This window comes from Pristiophorus japonicus, chromosome 21 (assembly GCF_044704955.1).
Source record: "Pristiophorus japonicus isolate sPriJap1 chromosome 21, sPriJap1.hap1, whole genome shotgun sequence".
NCBI lineage: Eukaryota > Metazoa > Chordata > Chondrichthyes > Pristiophoridae > Pristiophorus > Pristiophorus japonicus.
Window position 1 is genome coordinate 62,039,661 of NC_091997.1, and position 18,725 is coordinate 62,058,385.

The 18,725-nt window shown below is 45.1% G+C and overlaps 1 protein-coding gene across 3 annotated transcripts in view; it reads right to left on the bottom strand.

Annotated features, from left to right (window-relative positions):
- LOC139234018 (leucine-rich repeat-containing protein 49) overlaps positions 1-16,423 on the bottom strand; it is a 292,104-nt gene extending 275,681 nt beyond the window's left edge. For all 3 annotated transcript variants that reach the window (XM_070864857.1, XM_070864856.1, XM_070864854.1), the window contains exons 1-5: positions 16,327-16,423; positions 14,869-14,940; positions 5,668-5,755; positions 2,816-2,989; positions 1,807-1,912 (exon numbers count right to left, since the gene is read on the bottom strand). In XM_070864857.1, coding sequence (XP_070720958.1) covers positions 1,807-1,912; positions 2,816-2,989; positions 5,668-5,755; positions 14,869-14,940; positions 16,327-16,368 — 482 coding nt within the window. In that variant the 5' untranslated portion in view covers positions 16,369-16,423. The remainder of the gene's footprint in view (positions 1-1,806; positions 1,913-2,815; positions 2,990-5,667; positions 5,756-14,868; positions 14,941-16,326) is intronic.
- Between the last annotated feature and the right edge of the window lie 2,302 nt (positions 16,424-18,725).

Genomic DNA, 18,725 nt, shown 5'->3' on the forward strand with positions numbered 1-18,725 from the left:
AAAATAAAAACTAACAGCTTTCCCATGTCATTGCACACAGGGAGTCAAAACCAAATCTTCAGGTGAAACGAGATTAGAGGGCAGGGATAATAGCTCTGTCTCTTCAGGTACTGTCCTCTTCCCTTTAAATCCTGCCGTCATTCACCCCCTCCTCAAAAAAAACACCCTTGATCATTCCAAATTAGTGCCCCATCTCCAAACTCCCTTTCCTCTCCAAAGTCCTTCAACATGCTGTCACCTCCCAAATATGTGCCCATCTTTCCCACAACTCCATGTTTGAACTCCATCAGGTTTAGTCCCCTGCCACAGCATTCAAACAACCCTAATCAAAGTTACAAATAACATCCTGTGTGACCAGTACATTATCCCTCCTCTTGCTTCTCGACCTCTGTGCAGCCTCTGACACAGTTAACCACACCATCCTTCTCTATTGTCTAGTTGAGTGGGATTGCCTCGCCTGGTTCCACTCTTACCCACCCAGTCGTAGTAACAAATCGTCTGCAACGGCTTCTCAATGTTACCTCTGGAGTCAAGTATAAATCCTTGGCCCCTTCTTATTCCTCAGCTACCTCAGCAGCATCATCCAAAAACACAACGCTGACGACACCAAGCTCTACCTCACCACCACCTCACTCCACCGGCTCGTTTTCTCAGACTGCTTGTCAGCCATCCAGTTCTGGATGAGTCACAATTTCCTCCAATTAAACATTGGGAACACCAAAGCCATTGTCTTTGTCCCTCGCCACAAACTCAGTTCATTAGCTACTAATTCCATTTCCCTCACTGGCCACTGTCTCAGGCTGAACCAGACTATTTGCATCCTATTTGACTGAGCTGAGCTTCTGACCCCATATGTTCTCCAATAGAAAGACCACATACTTCCACCTCCAATATCGCCAGTCTCTGCCCCTACCTTAATCCATGCTTTTGCTACCTCCAGACTCTTCAGCCGTCCACACCCTAAGCTCTGATATTTTCTCCCTAAAACTCTCTGCCACTCTCTCCTCGAAGATACTCCTTAAAACCTTACTCTGTGACCCGTCACCTGTCCTAATATCTCCTTCTTTGACTGGGTGTCAAATTGTGTCTGATTGCACTCCTCCTGTGATCGACTGGGCCTGCATTCACTGGAGTTTAGAAGGATGAGAGGGGATCTCATAGAAACATATAAGATTCTGACGGGACTGGACAGGTTAGATGCGGGTAGAATGTTCCCGATGTTGGGGAAGTCCAGAACCAGGGGACATGGTCTTAGGATAAGGGTAGGCCATTTAGGACTGAGATGAGGAGAAACTTCTTCACTCAGAGTTGTTAACCTGTGGAATTCCCTATCGATTGTTGTTGATGCCAGTTCATTGGATATATTCAAGACAGCTAAAGGGATCAAGGGGTATGGAGAGAAAGCAGGAATGGGGTACTGAGGTGAATGATCAGCTATGATCATACTGAATGGTGGTGCAGGCTCGAAAGCTCGAATGGCCGGCTCCTGCATCTATTTTCTATGTTTCTATGAAGCGCCTCGGGACATTGTACTCCATTAATAGCGCTATATAAATGCAAGGTGTTGTAGTTGATAATTGAGCCAGGATATGTAGACATAAGATTTCTAATAAGACTTTTATTTTATGTGTTATTTTAATGAATGAATTAACAAAAGTTTGGAAGCGAGAGGACTTGGTTGGAGCAGTTTCTCTCCAGTGCAGATGGAGGACCTGTGAGACACAAAACTGAGGCGCTACAGCACCACCATTGGCAGCAGAGTGTAATTACACCACAACACTTTACACCTTCCGAAATACTACTCACCTGTCTAAATTTAGCCTATCAGAATGCTCAGCCCGTTCCTCAGGTGTGCGATATACAACAGGTACTCCAGGTGTCGAAGGAATCTCAGAAAAAATGACATGGTCACCTGGGAGATAATAATGGCCCTGATTAAAGAGAAATCTACTGTATACTTGCAACAGATTATCAAAGCACTGGAGCATCAGAAGCCACATTACCATATACTGTATGCAACATACAAAATAAAACTCATTCTCCATAAATAAACGATTATCACAGGAGAGAGTCATTCTTTCGGCAGGAGATGCGATGTGAAAATGGAAAAAAAAGTAATGTTAGTATTTCTTTGAGTGAAGATGATTTTTCAGTTCATACAAAATACATAGGAACAGGAGTAGGCCATTCAGCCCCTTTTGCCTGTTCCACCATTCAATTAGATCATGGCTTATCTGTATCCTAACTCCATCTACCCGCCTTGGTTCCTTAACCCATAATACCCTTGCCTAACAAATCTCAGTTTTGACATTTTCAATTGACCCCCGGCCTGAACAGTTTTTTGGGGGAGAAAGAGAGTTCCACTACTTCTTGTTGTGAAGTAGTGCTTCCTGACATCATACCTGACCGGCCTAGCTCTAATTGTAATGTTATTCCCCCTAATTCTCCCACCTGAGGGAATAATTTCTCTATCTACCCTATCAAATCCTATAATCATCTTAAATATCTCAATTAGTTCACCCCTTAATCTTCTATATTCAGGGGAATACAAGCCTAGTCTATGCAACCTGTCCAAATAATTTAACCCTTTTAGGAATCATTCTGGTAAATGTGCGCTGCAGCCACTCGAAGGCCAATATACCCTTCCTGAGGTGCGGTGCCTAGAACTGGATGCTCCAGATTGGGTCTGACCTGAGCCCTGTACAGCTGTAACATCACTTCCACCCCTTTGTATTCCAGCCCTCTTGAGATAAAGGCCAACATTCCATTAGCCTTTTCACAAACTGAAACAGAATGATTTATAAACTGCAAGTACCTGGTAAGTACGGCAAGGTTCCTTGACTGTGAGATGGGGAAGGGACAGCGCTATGAGAGCCCTGTCGAGACCTGCATTTTATTGGAAGAGGAACATGCAACGACATGTCCCCAGTTGTTACCCGTGTCATTGATTCCGAGTAGTAGTGAATCGGATCATCATGGCACAGTGTGTCTGTGAACAACAAAAAAACTGAATGCAGCATCTTTACGTGTACAGTCTGCCTTGCGATAACTTGTGTACTTGACATGCTGCTTAATGTGGAGCTCTAACAATTTACATTTAAATAATTATCAGTTAAATACTAAGAAGAATAAACTGACTTTCAGCTGAAACAATAGAAAATACAACTGTACATGTTTATTCTAAATCAGAGATTCCCAAATGTTTTTCTTGCTGTGTTCCCCTAAGGAGAGTCATGTCCTATTTTTCTAATAAACAGTATTTTGCCGTGAATATTAGCATATGTATTGCTGATAACCCAGAATACCTCAACCGTTTTGTCACGAGCTGTTTTAGTTCTGCTCCCTTACACTTTTGGGTTTTAAGATGAGGTCCAATTGTACCATTAGAGCACACTGGCTGTGAGATCCCTCCAACCTGCTCCTGCTTTACCAGAGTTCCTTTGTCAGAAACCCAGTTTCAAAGGCTCATGAGGACTTTGGTAAAGGGACAGAAAAAAAACAAGACACTCCACAGAGCTGCAGAACTCAGGACAAAAGACATAAAGGGCACAAGGTTTTAAAGCAGAGTGGAGGGGGCACCAACTAGCTATTTATTTCTCTATGTTAGTGAAGAATAAGGGGCCGCCCATTTAAAACTGAGATGAGGAGGAATTTCTTCTCAGAGGGTCATGAATCTTTGGAATTCACTACCCCAGAGAGCTGTGGAAGCTGGGTCATTGAATATATTCAAGGCTGAGATACTCAGATTTTTGAACTATGAAGGAAGTCAAGGGTTATGGGGAACAGGCAGTGAAGTGGAGTTGAGTCCATGATCAGATCAACCATGATCTTATTAAATGGCGGAGCAGGTTCGAGGAGCCGTATGGCCTACTCCTGCTCCTACTTCTTACGTTCTTATGAACCCAGGGCTCATTAGTCTTTCCAAAAAGAAATGTATGCTCCACAGAGCTATAGACCAGAAGCAAACAACTTTATTTGGTAACTCACTGAATGAAAGACATTTAAACTGAGGTGTATTGAAAATGCCTGTAAACTCAATTGTAATGGATGCCTGAGTTTTGAGAGTAGAGTGGGGAAACAGCCCGAGGGAGTGGAGGGGAGTGCTTTCCGGCCACCGATGAAGATAATACGCATCGGAGACATTACCTGTTCGTAAACAACAGCTGGTACCCTCCTGATAACTTTAGTGTGCCCAAGTGGGGAACCTCTGTTCTACATAAGAACATAAGAAATAGGAGTAGGCCATCAGGCCCCTCATGCCATTCAAAAAGATCATAGCTTATCTGATCTAAACCAAAGGTGAGGGTAATTAGCATTCATGAACACCGAAAATGCAACTGTGTAATGACAGGAAATCATCTGGAAGTTTGGTTAAAACCCAATGATGTCTTTAAAATGAGTTGACAGATCTTCACATACACAGCAATCCTATCAATTAATCTATGTCATAAATAACACGTAGAAAACCCCAGTGGTGGAGAGCTTGGGGAAACATACGTCCAAAAATCACCGGTTCCTCCTGAGCACTCCTGGCTGGCCCCAAGCTCTGGAACTCCCGCCCTAAACCTCTGGCTCCATTTCCTCCTAAAAACCGATCTCTTTGACCAAGCTTTGGTCATCTGCCCTACTTTCTCCTTATGTGGCTCGGTGTCAAATTCTTTTGTCTTATAATACAAGCGTCTTGGGACTTTTTACTGGGTTAAAGTCGCTATATAAATACAAGTTGTTGTTGTTGTTGAGCACGCTACACTTACCACACGTCATGTCTCAAGTTACTCAGATACTGGATCCCTAAATGTTATTTTCTGAAAGAAATCTATCTAATTTGCATTTGAATTCATCAATACTAACTGCTTCCACCATTTCCCTAGAGAGTCTGCTCCATAGATTGACCACTCGCTCACTGAAATATTGTTTCCACAGATTAGTTTTAGTTTCACCCCCGTTCCAGCGCAGACCATGTGCTCTGGTTCCACTGCTGTGGACAGGGTGCAATAGCTTGTCATAATCTACATTATCTAATCCCTTTAGAGTCCTAAAAACAGCAATCATATCAATGCAGGCATGCAAATGTGAGCAAACGCAGTACAAATGTTGGAAAACTTTCAAAACATCAAATTTCCAAGGAAAACACTGTTCCAGTAATTAGCATATGATGTCATCTCCAAAAAATATGAAAGATCAACATTACACCGTATGTGGAGCCGAGTGTCTGGCCTGAATCTTATTATAAACCAAACAATATCTGTTCTCAAGTGAAGGGATACACATGACTAAAAGCCAAATCATGAGGATGAGCAATAGACACATTACTTCCACACTTGTCAAGATAAATATAAAAACCACAGAAGCAAAAAATAAATAACGGGTAAATACTGGCAACTGACAGCAGGCGAGTGTCTGAACGAGAAACACATTTGCATTTCAGATGGAATGCAATGCTCGGGTCTGATGAAGCGTGCTAACTGAATGCTGCTCCATCTGTCTCAAGTGCAGATTGCCCTGCCCTGAAGTTCCAGCAGTGTTCTATACCCTCTCCAGTGCCATGCTGGCAGTGCCCTGCATCTCTACATGACCATTTCATTGCTGGAAAAGTGCCCACAGTTACCCATGATCCCAGTCACACAAGCGGTTTCATACAAATAAAAGCTGGCTGAGGTACCGTACCTGGTTTGCAAAGAAAATTCTTGTCACCATCTACATTTAAAACCTTATTATGTGAAGGAAGCAGCTCCTTGTTTAATCTACAGTCAACCTGCAAAAAAGAAATCATATTAACATTTCTGTGGTGTGGGGGGAAAACTTTAGCCCCTGAATTGTAAATTTCTCTCATCACTGAAGGAAACCATAAAACAGTAAGCTATTAAAACAAGAATTACTAGCATTTCACAATGTTAAAGGCACAGAGTAGTTGCAACTGAAGTCTTCACCATACTTGTTCCAGAGAGAAATGGAACACTTTTGATTCCTAACTCAACTCTCGGTTCATCAATTATCTGGCATTTTTAAAAATTCTCAGGATGCAGGTGTCACCGGCAAGGCCATCATGTATTGACCATCCCTAGTTAAATTTGAGAAGTTGGTGGGCCGCCTTCTTGAACCACTGCAGTCCGTGTGGTGAAGGTACTCCCAGTGTATTGGTCCCATTAGGTAGGGAGTACCAGGATTTTGACTCAGTGACAATGAAGGAACATCAATACATGATTTAAAGGGAACTTGGAGGTACCTGTGCTCCCATACACCTGCTAGCCTCGTCTTTCTCGGTGGTTGTAGGTTTGGTGAACAAGTCTTGGTGTTTGCTGCAGTGCAACCTGCAGATAGTACACATTGCAGCCACAGTGCGCCAGTGATGGAGAGGGTGCATACTAAGGTCAGCGAATGAGGTGCTGATCAAGCAGTCTTCTTTGTCCTGGATGGTGTCGAGCTTCTTGAACGTTGTTGGAGCAGCAACCATTCAGGCAAGTGCAGAGTATTCCAATACTCTCCTGATTTGTGAAGGGGCAGGTGGTAGAGAAATTTTGGAGAGTCAGAAGGGTTAAGGTTAGTTGAGTTCCTGGGCAATGGTTATTTCCAGGATATTGATAATGGGGATTTCAGCGATGCTAATGCCATTGAATGTCAAAAGGCGGTTGTTGTGTATGGAGAAAGAGTCAGACTGAACACTGTGAGCTCAAAGTAACGTGTGACCTTAGTCTTTTATTGCAGGTCTCCAGAGTGCCTCTCCAACCTGTGAAGCCTCTTTAAATACCTGTGTTCCCAAGGGATTATGGGATCCCTTGGGACTCCAAAGGATGAGCCCTCTGGTGGCTGTACAGATTAATACAAGTTTACATATATAACACTCCGCCCGCCCCGCCCCCCAAATAGTGTAACTATTTTCAATGCGAGTCGATCTGGGGCCCTGGTTGATCGTCTCGGTGTGAAAGTTGGTGTTGTTGAATCACTTGTTGGGTCCTCGCTGGGCTGCTGTGTAGCTGGCCTTGCTGGGCTGCCTGGTGTGTTGAGCCCTGCGCCTTCCGCGAGAGGTGGGCGCCGGAGGGACTGGAGTGCATTATTACCCCCGGCAACCAAATTCTAATTTGATTTTATTTGTTTTAAAGTCTAATTTATTTTAAATGCCGGTTTTAGTGTCCCCCTCCCCTTTTATAGGGGGCACTTGGAAAAAAAAAACTATGATTTTAGTGCCCAAAAAAAAAAATCACCAAAAAAAAAAACAACAAAGAAAAAGGGGGCCTTGTGAAATGTTTGTAGTGTCCCCCAGATCGGGGGGCACTTGATCGAATGTTTGTTTTGTTTACTCAAAAAGAGTTGTGTTGAGCCCTGCTGTGGATGATGGGTTCTGCTTCGTGGTCAACCGTGGTGCCGGTTGCCACTGGTGTGTATGTTGGGGGATCAAAAAAGGTAAGGTCCAAGGTGGGTTGCTCAGGATAGTCCGTGAATCTGAGTTTGATTTTGTCCAAATGTTTCCGGTGAATGAGTCCATTTGAAAGTTTGACCCGAAACATCCTGCTCCCCTCTTTGGCCACGACAGTACCGGAAGCCACTTGGGACCTTGTCCATAATTTAATACAAATACAGGATCATTGATTGCAATCTCGCGTAACACATTTGTGCTATCATGGTATGCACTTTCTTGAAGCCGCCAGCTCTCTACCTGTTCATGTAGATCAGGGTGAACTAACGAGAGCCTTGTCTTATGTGCTCTTTTCATGAGCACTTCAGCAGCTGGGATCCTAGTGAGTGAGTGGGGTCTCGTGCAGTAGCTAAGCTGGACTCGGGATAGGTGAGTCTGCAGTGAGCCTTCAGTTACCCTCTTCAAGCCTTGCTTGATAGTTTGCACTGCTCTCTCTGCCTGACCATTGGACGCTGGTTTAAACGGGGCAGATGTGACATGTTTGATCCCGTTACAAGTCACGAATGCTTTGAACTCAGCACTGGTAAAACATGGCCCGTTGTCGCTCACCAGGACATCGGGTAGGCCGTGTGTGGCAAACATGGTCCGCAGGCTTTCAGTTGTGCTAGCCGACATTATCTCACATTCAATCCACTTGGAGTACGCGTCTACAACCACAAGGAACATTTTACCCAAGAACGGGCCTGCATAGTCGACGTGTACCCTAGATCACGGTTTGGAGGGCCAAGACCATAAACTTAGCGGCGCCTCCCTGGGCACATTGCTTAACTGCGAGCATGTATTACATCTGTGAACGCAGGACTCTAAGTCCGCATCGATACCGTGCCACCACACGTGGGATCTGACTATCGCTTTCATCATTACGATTCCTGGGTGGGTACTGTGGAGGTTATTGATGAAGGTGTCTCTGACATTCTTGGGGACCACTACTCGATTGCCCGACAGCAGGCAGTCTGCCTAGAGACGTTTAATCTTTGCGCCGCTGGAACGGCTTTATCTCTTCCTGCATTTCCACTGGGACACTGAAGCAGCTCCCGTGAAGCACACAGCTTTTGACTAGAGATAATAAAGGGTCCTTGCTTGTCCAGGTTTTCATCTGCCGGGCAGTGACGGGTGATTGCTCACTCTCAAATACTTCTGTAACCATGGCTAGATCTGTGCCATTTCCACCCCCGTGGTGGGCAATGGCAGCCTACTGAGAGCATCGGCGCAGTTTTCTGTGCCTGGCCTGTGACGGATGGCATAGTTGTATGCGGACAACGCGAGCGTCCATCTCTGGATGAGGGCCGATGCGTTGGTATTTATCCCTTTACTCTCAGAGAACAGGGATATAAGTGGCTTATGGTCAGTTTCCAATTCGAATTTTAGCCCAAACAGGTATTGATGCATTTTTTTTACCCCATAAACACAAGCTAACGCTTCTTTCTCAATCATGCTGTAGGCTCTCTCAGCCTTAGACAGACTCCTGGATGCATAAGCAACCGGTTGCAGTTTCCCAAAATCATTAGCTTGTTGCAATACACACCCAACGCCATATGACGACGCATCACATGCTAGTGCCAAACGCTTACATGGATCATACAACACAAGCAATTTGTTTGAGTATAACAATTTTCTCGCTTTTACAAAGGCATTTTCTTGGCTTTTGCCCCAAACCCATTCGTCCTCTTTTCGTAGTAAGACATGCAGTGGTTCTAACAGTGTACTGAGACCCAGTAAGAAGTTACCAAAGTAGTTCAAGAGTCCCAGAAACGACCGCAGCTCTGTCATGTTCTATGGCCTCGGTGCGTTCTCGATTGCCTCCACCTTCACGTTGGTGGGCCTGATGCTGTCCGCCGCGATCCTCCTTCCCACAAACTCTACTTCAGGCGCCAGGAAAACGCACTTCGAGCGTTTTAAACTGAGCCCCACACGGTTGAGTCAACTAAGAACCTCCTCCAGGTTCTGCAGATGCTCGACTGAACTGTTCCGACCTGTGACCAAGATGTCGTCCTGGAAGACCACAGTGTGCAAGATCAACTTCAGTAAGCTTTCCATGTTTCTCTGGAATATCGTCGCCACCGATCGAATTCCAAACAGGCATCTGTTATAAACAAAAAGACCTTTGTGCGTGTTGATGCAGGTGAGGGCCTTCGATGATTCCTCCAGTTCCTGCGTCATGTAGGCTGAAGTCAGATCCAGCTTCGTGAACATCTTTCCTCCCGCCAGTGTTGCAAGAGGTTGTCGGCCTTTGGTAGTGGGTATTGGTCCTGCAGGGAGAAACAGTTGATAGTTGCTTTGTAATCACCACAGATTCTGACGGTGCCGTCTCCCTTGAGGACTGGGACGATAGGACTGGCCCACTCATTGAACTCGATCGGGGAAATGATGCCCTCTCATTGCAGCTGGTCTAGCTCAATCTCTACCCTTTCTCTCATCATGTATGGTACTGCTCGCGCCTCGTGATGGATGGGTCGTGCCCCCGGAATTAGGTGGATACGCACTTTTGCTCCTTGGAATTTCCCGATGCCTGGTTTGAACAGCGAAGGAAATTTGTTTAAGACCTGGGCACACGAAGTGTCGTCAGCGGGCGATAGCGCTCGGACGTCGTCCCAGTTCCAGCGTATCTTTCCCATCCAGCGCCTGCTGAGCAACATGGTAACTTGTGCATCGCTCCATTGTAGGAGACCTTTACGGTAGCACTGCCGATTACAGGTATCAATTCTTTCGTGTAAGTTCTTAGTTTCGTGCGAACTGGAGTTAACACTGGCCTTAAGGCCTTGTTGCACCACAACCTTTCAAAAGTCTTTTTACCCATGATGGACTGGCTCGCGCCCATGTCCAGCTCCATTGACACCGGGAGTCCATTTAGTTCAACATTCAGCATTATCGGGGGACAATTCATGGTGAATGTGTGCACTCCATGTACCTCTGCCTCCTCTATCTGAGGCTCTGGTTCGTCGTGATCCTCCGTGGATCTGTCCTCCTCTGCAACATGGTGGTTTGCAGGTTTACCAGGCTTTGCAGCTCGCCTGCACACTCGTTGGAGGTGTCTCATTGTTCCACAGCCCTTGCAAACGTACTCTTTGAATCAGCATGAATGGAAACGATGATCACCCCCACAGTGCCAACAAGGTGTTCATGGCCTTGCATTCATCACCCTTGATGGTGGACTCTGAGACATCTGCGGACGTGTAGCTGCAGGTATGTATGACCTACCCTGTACGTTACGATTCGAAAACAACATCACTTTGTTCACAGTACTTGTAGCAGCACTTGTGTGCTGAGAGATTTGCTTCGTATTGTCACTGGTGGCAATGAACGCCTGGGCTATCGCTATGGCCTTACTCAAGATTGGCGTCTCTACAGTCAAAAGTTTGCGAAATACGGTTTCGTGGCCAATACCAAGTACGAAAAAGTTTCTTGAGCATGTGCGCCAAATGTCCTTCAAATTCGCAGTGTCCTGCAAGACGTCTTAACTCGGCGACATAACTCTCCACTTCCTGGCCTTCAGATCTTTTGTAGGTGTAGAACCGGTACTTTGCCATCAGAACGCTTTCCTTCAGGTTCAAATGCTCTCGGACCAGTGTGCACAAATCATCGCACGATTTCTCCGTGGGTTTCGCTGGAGTGAGCAGATTCTTCATGAGGCCATACGTTGGTGCCCCATAGACAGTGAGGAGGATCGGCCTTCGTTTGGCAGCGCTCTCTTCCCCATCTAGCTCGTTGGCCACAAAGTATTGGTCGAGTCGCTCCACAAAAGTTTCCCAATCATTTCCCTCCGAGAATTTCTCCAGGATGCCCACTGTTCTCTGCATCTTTGTGTTCGCTATCTGTATCTCATCGCCAGTTGTTGTGTATGGAGAAAGAGTCAGACTGAACACTGTGAGCTCAAAGTAAAGTGTAACCTTAGTCTTTTATTGCAGATCTCCAGAGTGCTTCTCCAACCTGTGAAGCCTCCTTAAATACCTGTGCTCCTAAAGGATTATGGGATCCCTTGGGACTCCAGGGGATGAGCCCTCTGGTGGTTGTACAGAGTAAATACAAGTTTACATATATAACAGCAGTGGTTTGGCACTCTCTTGTTGGAGATGGTCATTGCCGGACACCTGTGTGGCACAAAGGTTAATTGCCACTCATTAGCCAAACCTTGGTGACGTCCAGGTCTTGCTGCATGCGGGCAGTTATTGCTTCATTATCTGGGGAATTCCAAATGGAGCTAAACTCTGTCCAATCAGCAGTGAACATTCACATTTCTGACTTTATGATGGAAGGAATGTCATTAATGAAGCAGCTGAAGATGGTTGGGCCTAGGATGTTGCCCTGAGGAACTCTTGCAGCCATGTCCTGCGGCTGAGAGGATTTGCCTCATAAAACCAAAACAATTTCAACCACATAAGAGTGATTGAGGCGAATAGCATAGATGCATTTAAGGGAAAGCTAGTTAAGTACATGAGGGAGAATGGAATTGAAGGATGTGTTGATGGTGAAGATTAAATAGAATGGGAGGAGGCTCATGTGGGCCATAAACACCAGATGAATGGTCTGTTTCTGTGCTGTAAATTCTATGTAATTGACCAAGTTGGTTTTGTCCTGCGTTTTGGGGACAAGACATCCCAGGGTAATTTCTCACATTGTCAGGTAGATGCCAGTGTGAGAATCATAGAATAATAGCACAGGAGGTCGTCATTCGGTTCATTGTGCCTGTGCCAACTCTCCAATTAGTCCCACTCCCTTGCTCTTTCCCCATAGCCCTGTAAATGTTTTCCCTTCATTTATTTAATTCTCTTTTGAAGGTTAATATTCAGTCTGCTTCCACCACCATTTTAGATAGTGTAATCCAGATCAAATCTCACTGTATAAAACAATATTTCTTCATGATGCCTCTGGTTCTTTACCAATCACCTTAAATCTGTGCCCTCTACTTACCGACCCTTCTGCCACTGGAAACAGTCTCTCCTCATTTACTCTTATCAAAACCCTTCATGCTTTTGAACACCTCTATCAAATCTACTCTTAACCTTCTCTGATCTGAGGAGAACACCACCAGCTTCACCAGTCTCTCCATATAACTGAAGTCTCTCATCCCTGGTACCATTCTAGGAAATCTCTTCTGTATTTTCTCCAAGGCCTGAACATAATACTCCAGTTTAGGGATAACCAATGTTTTATAAAGGTTTCATGTAACTTCCTTGCTTTTGTACTCTATTAATAAAGCCAAGGTTGCCATTAGCTTTTTTTTTAAAAGCCTTCTCAATGTGTCCTGTCACCTTCAAAGATTTGTGTATGTACACTCCCATCTCTGTTCCTGCACCCCCTTTAAAATTGTACCATTTAGTTCATACTGCCTTTCCTCATCCTTCCGACCAAAATGTATCAGTTCACACTTCTCTGCTTTATATTTCGTGTCACATGTTCCCATTTCACCAGGCTATGTCCTCCTGAAGTCTGTTACTATCCTCCTCATTGTTTATTACATTTCTGAGTTTCATCTGCAAACTTTGAAATGATGCCCTGCATACCCAAGTCCAGATCATTAATAGATTCTAATACTGACCCCTGAGGAAACACCACTCTATACCTCCCAACAGTCTGAAAAGCAACCATTTACCACTGCTCTCTGTTTTCTGTCCCTTAGCCAATTTTGTATCCATGCAGCCACTGTCCCTTTAATCCGATGGGCTTTAATTTTACTAACAAGTCTAGTATGTGATACCTTGTCAAATGCCTTTTGGAAGTCCACATACACAACATCAACTGCACTACCCTCATCAAACCTCTCTGTTACTTCAGCAAAGACTCGATCAAGTTAGTCAAACACGATTTGCTTTTCAAATCTGTGCTAACTCATTTATTTGCCCATACTTTTAAAAATGCCAATTAACTTTGTCCCAAATTATCTCTAAAACTTTCCCCACCACCGATGTTAGCCTGACTGGCCTGTAGTTGCCAGGTTTATCCCAATCCCCTTTTTTAAACAGGGGCGTAAACATTTGCAATCCTCCAGTTCTCGGACACCACATCCATATCTAAGGAGGACGGGAAGATTGTGGCCAAAGCCTCCACAATTTCCAACGTGCTTCCCTCGGTAACCTAGGATGCATCCCCTCTGGGTGGTTTTTCTACTTTGAGGACTACCAACTTTTTAAGTACCTCCTCTTTATCCTATCTAACGTCACTGCTGCGTCCTCCTATACTGGTACTTTGGCTGCATCCTCTTCTCTAATGAAGACACAAGCAAAGTACTCATTTAGTACCTCAGCTATGCCCTCTGCCTCCACAGGATGATCTCATTTTTGGTCCCCACTTGGCCCTTTGTCTGCCCATTTATTATTTATGACTTTATAAGACTTTTGGGTTCCTTTTTATGTTAGCCGCTGATCTATTCTCATACTCTCCCTTTGCCTCTCTTAATCCCTTTTTTAGCTTTCCTCTAGTTTCTATATTCAGCTTGGTTCTCTAATGTATTATGAAGCTTACATTTGTCATAAGCCTCCTTTATCTGTCTATATCTTTCGTCATTCAGGGAGCTCCAGCTTTGGATGCCCTTCCTTTTCCCCTCACGGGAATGTGTACACTCTACCCAAACCAGCTCTCCTTGAAGGCCTCCCACTGTTCAATTGCTGCAGCTGTACTGAACAGCTTGGCTAGAGGTGAGGCGCAACTGGAGCACAGGTCTTCAGTATTCAAGCTGGGATGTTGTTGGGACCTGTAGCCTTTGCTGTATCCAATGCATTCAGCCTTTTCTTGACATCACGTGGAGTGAATCAAATTAGTTGAAGACTGGTATCTGTGATGGTGAGACCCTCAGGAGGTGGCTGACATGTATAGTATTGTTGCATTTAAGGGGAGGCTAAACAAGCATAAGCGGGATAAGGGAATAGAGGGTTATGCTGATAGATTTAGCTGAGGAAAGACAGGAGGAGGCTCAAGTAGAGCATAAATGCCGGCATGGACTGGTTGGGCCGAATGGCCTGATTCTGTGCCGGATATCCTATGTAATCCTATATAATATGTAATCCTATTTGGCAATTCTGGCTGAAGATGGTTGCAAACGCTTCAGCACTCGTGCCGGCCTCTGCCTTCGTTGAGAATAGAAATGTTGATGAAGCCTCCTCTTCCACCCATTAGTTGCTTAATTGTCCACACCATTCCTGTCTGGATGTGGCAGGATTGCAGAGTTTTGACCTGATCTGTTAGTTGTGGCTTTGTCTGTAGCATGCTGCTTCTGGTCCAAACACTGTCCAAATTGATATTAGTTAGGAATCTTTCAGGTATCAGAGAGGAAATTTGCACCAACCAATCTAAGCTGGATTTAAACCCAGGTCAAAAAGACAAAAGAAATGTGTATTAACAAAATTTCTACCCATTTCATTATGTTTGTTGTTTGAACACAAATTGACCTTCTAATTCTATGGGTGTATTAACCAAGATCCCTCACTGTATTTGCTGCAATCTGTCACTCATCTATTTACCTGCTGTTTTTGGGATAATCGGTCCCCGACAGTTGAAGCTTGCACGGTTAACTGAAGACTACAAGTATTTATCTGCAAACAAAATAGTGGCATTACAGTCCCTGCAATAAATACCTCAAGTGGAGTGCAATAATAAAAGCTGGTATGACCAAAAACTATGACAGCACTTGTGGATGAGACATCTGCTCTCTCAGGTGGACGTAAAAGATCCCATGGCACTATTTCGAAGAAGAGTAGGGGAGTTCTCCCTGGTGTCCTGGCCAATATTTATCCCTATTTTATGTCTTCATGTAGTCACTGTTGTAATTTAGGAAATGTGGCAGCCATATGGCACACTGCAAGATCCCATGAAAAGCAATGTCATAATCATCAGATAATTTGCTTTAATGATGTTGGTTGAAGGATAAATATTGGCCAAATCACTGGGAAGAACTCGCCTGCTCTTCTTCCAATAGTGCCAAAGGATCTTTTACACCACCCGAGAGGAACATAAGAACAGGAAGAGGGCATTCAGTAGCTCGAGCCTGTCTACCATTTAATTAGATCATGGCTGCGCTGTATCTTAACTTAATTTACCTACTTTGAATTAGACCCTGATCTAACAAATATCTATCAATCTCAGTTTTGAAATTTCCAATTGAACCCCAGCTTTTTGGGGGACGAGCCAAGATTTCCATTACCCTTTGTGAAGAAATGCCTCCTGATATCACCACTGAACAGTCTCAGGTCCAAAGTCAATAACCTCACACTTTCCTACACTGAAATCCATCTGCCCACTCAGTTGAAATATCAGTGACCCTTTGCAACTTTCTGAGAGGATAAATAGGGTCTCAGTTTAGCATCTCATCCAGATAAGGCAACCTCCGACAGTGCGGCACTCCCTCAGTACTGCCCCTCCGACAGTGCGGCACTCCCTCAGTACTGCCCCTCCGACAGTGCGGCACTCCCTCAGTACTGCCCCTCCGACAGTGCGGCACTCCCTCAGTACTGCCCCTCCGACAGTGCAGCACTCCCTCAGTACTGCCCCTCCGACAGTGCGGCGCTCCCTCAGTACTGCCCCTCCGACAGTGCGGCACTCCCTCAGTACCGCCCCTCCGACAGTGCGGCACTCCCTCAGTACCGCCCCTCCGACAGTGCGGCACTCCCTCAGTACTGCCCCTCCGACAGTGCGGCGCTCCCTCAGTACTGCCCCTCCGACAGTACGGCACTCCCTCAGCACTGCCCCTCCGACAGTGCGGCACTCCCTCAGTACTGCCCCTCCGACAGTGCGGCGCTCTCTCAGCACTGCCCCTCCGACAGTACGGCACTCCCTCAGCACTGCCCCTCCGACAGTGCGGGGCTCCCTCAGTACTGCCCCTCCGACAGTGCGGGGCTCCCTCAGTACTGCATCGGGGGATTATGGCGCTTGAAGCCATGGGGCGTCGAGCCCAGTTTCCATGGTTACCGCGCGGCACTCACCGGGTTGCCGAGCAGCCGCGCCCGGTACTTGCTGGGCAGCATCTCGGCTCCCGCCCCGCCCTGGATTGGGTTCCCCCCCGTTCCCGCTCCTGCGCCGCGGCTTTTCCCCGGGATCAGGCCGCCTGCCGCCTGTGTTCACCCCCGGCTTCCCCCGGCTCCCTAACAACCGCCACTTCCGGTGCGAGCAGTGCCCGCGCTGTGCCTCTCCGCGCACAACACGAGCCTCAGCAGCCGGTCCGCTTATCGAAATGTGAAAATCTGAATCCAGTCATGGTTGGAAATGTGATACTTAAAACAACCTGAAAAACTAGCAAGGGCTGACTCACATAATTCAAAAAGGTGCTAACTCAAATCTAAGTAATGCCACCTAAAGTAAGGGGCTTGTAGTTAAGCAGTAGGTGCAACCAATGTACATTCATTCAAAGTCCCTTCTTGTGGAAACTACAGCATTCTGCAATCTGGATGGTAGATGAGCCTCATCAGAATCCTATAGACCAGCCTCAGAAGGCATCTCCAAGCCATCACTTGTGGAAATGCCCACAACAGTCAATTCCTAGCATTGATCTCCAACACATGCCCTCCCTCACCATCTTGCTTTGAAAGGGATTGAATAGACATTTCAAGATTGAGAGAGGTTTTGGGAGGGCAAATAATTGATTGATTCCACTGCTTGGTGAATCAGTAATAATTTCACAGTGTCAGCTGTGGCTCAGTGGGCAACACACTCACCTCTGAGCCAGAAGGTTGTGGGTTCAAAGTCCCACTCCAGGAACATGAGCACAGAAATCTAGGCTGACACTCCCAGCTGAGGGAGTGCTGCACTGTCGGAGGTTGCCGTCTTTCGGATGAGACATTAAACCCGTCTGCTCTCAGGTGGACATAAAAGATCCCATTGCACTATTTTGAAGAAGAGCAGGGGAGTTAACCCTGGTGATCTGGCTAATAATATTTAACCCTCAATCAACATAACTCAGATTATCTGGTCATTATCACATAGCTGTTTGAGGGAGCTTGCTGTGCTCACATTGGCTGCCGTGTGTCCCACATTACAACAGTGACTACACTCCAAAAGTACTTCATTGGCTAAAAAGTGCTTTGAGTGGTCGTAAAAGGCGCTATATAAATGTAAGTCTTTCTTTCTTTAATGGGGCCCAGACTAGAAGAACAAAGGGGAAGTTATAAGAAATTCTACCACACTGAGGGTTAATCGAACATGGAATGTTTTACCACGAGTGAACCACTTCTGTTCAGCAAGTAGCGTGTACAGCAATTTTTGGGAGTGTTGTCCACATTTGCAGACAATATGAAAATAGAAGGCATAGTAAATAATTCTAAGGAACATAGGAATTGCTAGATGTAAATAGACCAAGGTCCATCTAGTTTGCCATCTACCATCCTGCTCGTCGTATGATACGATAATGGAGTTGTTGACTAATCACAGCAATCAGTCTCGATCGATGAGTCTACAACAGACAAGGTGAGGAACCCCTCAATGGTGGAGAGCTTTGGGAAAGGGGATATTGATAAAGATGGTGGAATGGACAAAAAAGTGGCAGATGGAGTTAAATGTCAGTTAAAAAAAATGCCATTATTATACTTTGAATGTGGCAAGGGTTAGGATGGATGATGTATAGGATTTGGGAGTGCAGGTTCATTAGATGTTAAATGAAGAGCCTCAAATGGATAAGGCCATAAGGAAAGTTAATAGAATGGAAAGTTTTATGGCAAAAGTATAAAATATAAAAGTTGAGATGTAATGGTTAATTAATATAAAACTTTAGAAAGACCACAGCTGGAATACTGTGTGCAGTTTTGGAATTCACACAATAGGATGTTGAAGCAACAGACAGTGCAGATTCACTCGAACGCTGACTCATTTGAGGAAATACAAAACAAGACTTGGAAATTTGGGTCTGTTTTTATCAGAACAGGAGAAATTAAAGAACAATTTCTGTAGAAATGCTTAAAATTATGAAGTGTAGATAGAAATTGACTGTTTCCAGTATTTGTGGGGTCTAGAATAAGGGGATATATATACACACAAGATTAAATGTGAGTTTTCGGGCAGAGCAGAAGAAACATTTTTTACACAGAGGGCAGTGACTCATGTGGTTGTGGAATTCACTATTGGAGTTTGTGATTTCAGCATAGAGGATATCAACATTTAGGAATAGGCAGTTGAAGGAAAGGGGATTAAGGGATTTAGGAACAGGGTAGATACATGGAATTGAGATACTGCTCTTGTGAAGGATAAACACCAACACGATCTGGTTGGGCCGAGCAGCCTGATTACATGTTATAATTTCTTTGTATATACGTAATGTTCGGCAACACTCTCGGTTTGAAATATTTCTGTTCTTTGGTGACATCATTAGAGAAAAGCAATTTGATATAAAAGC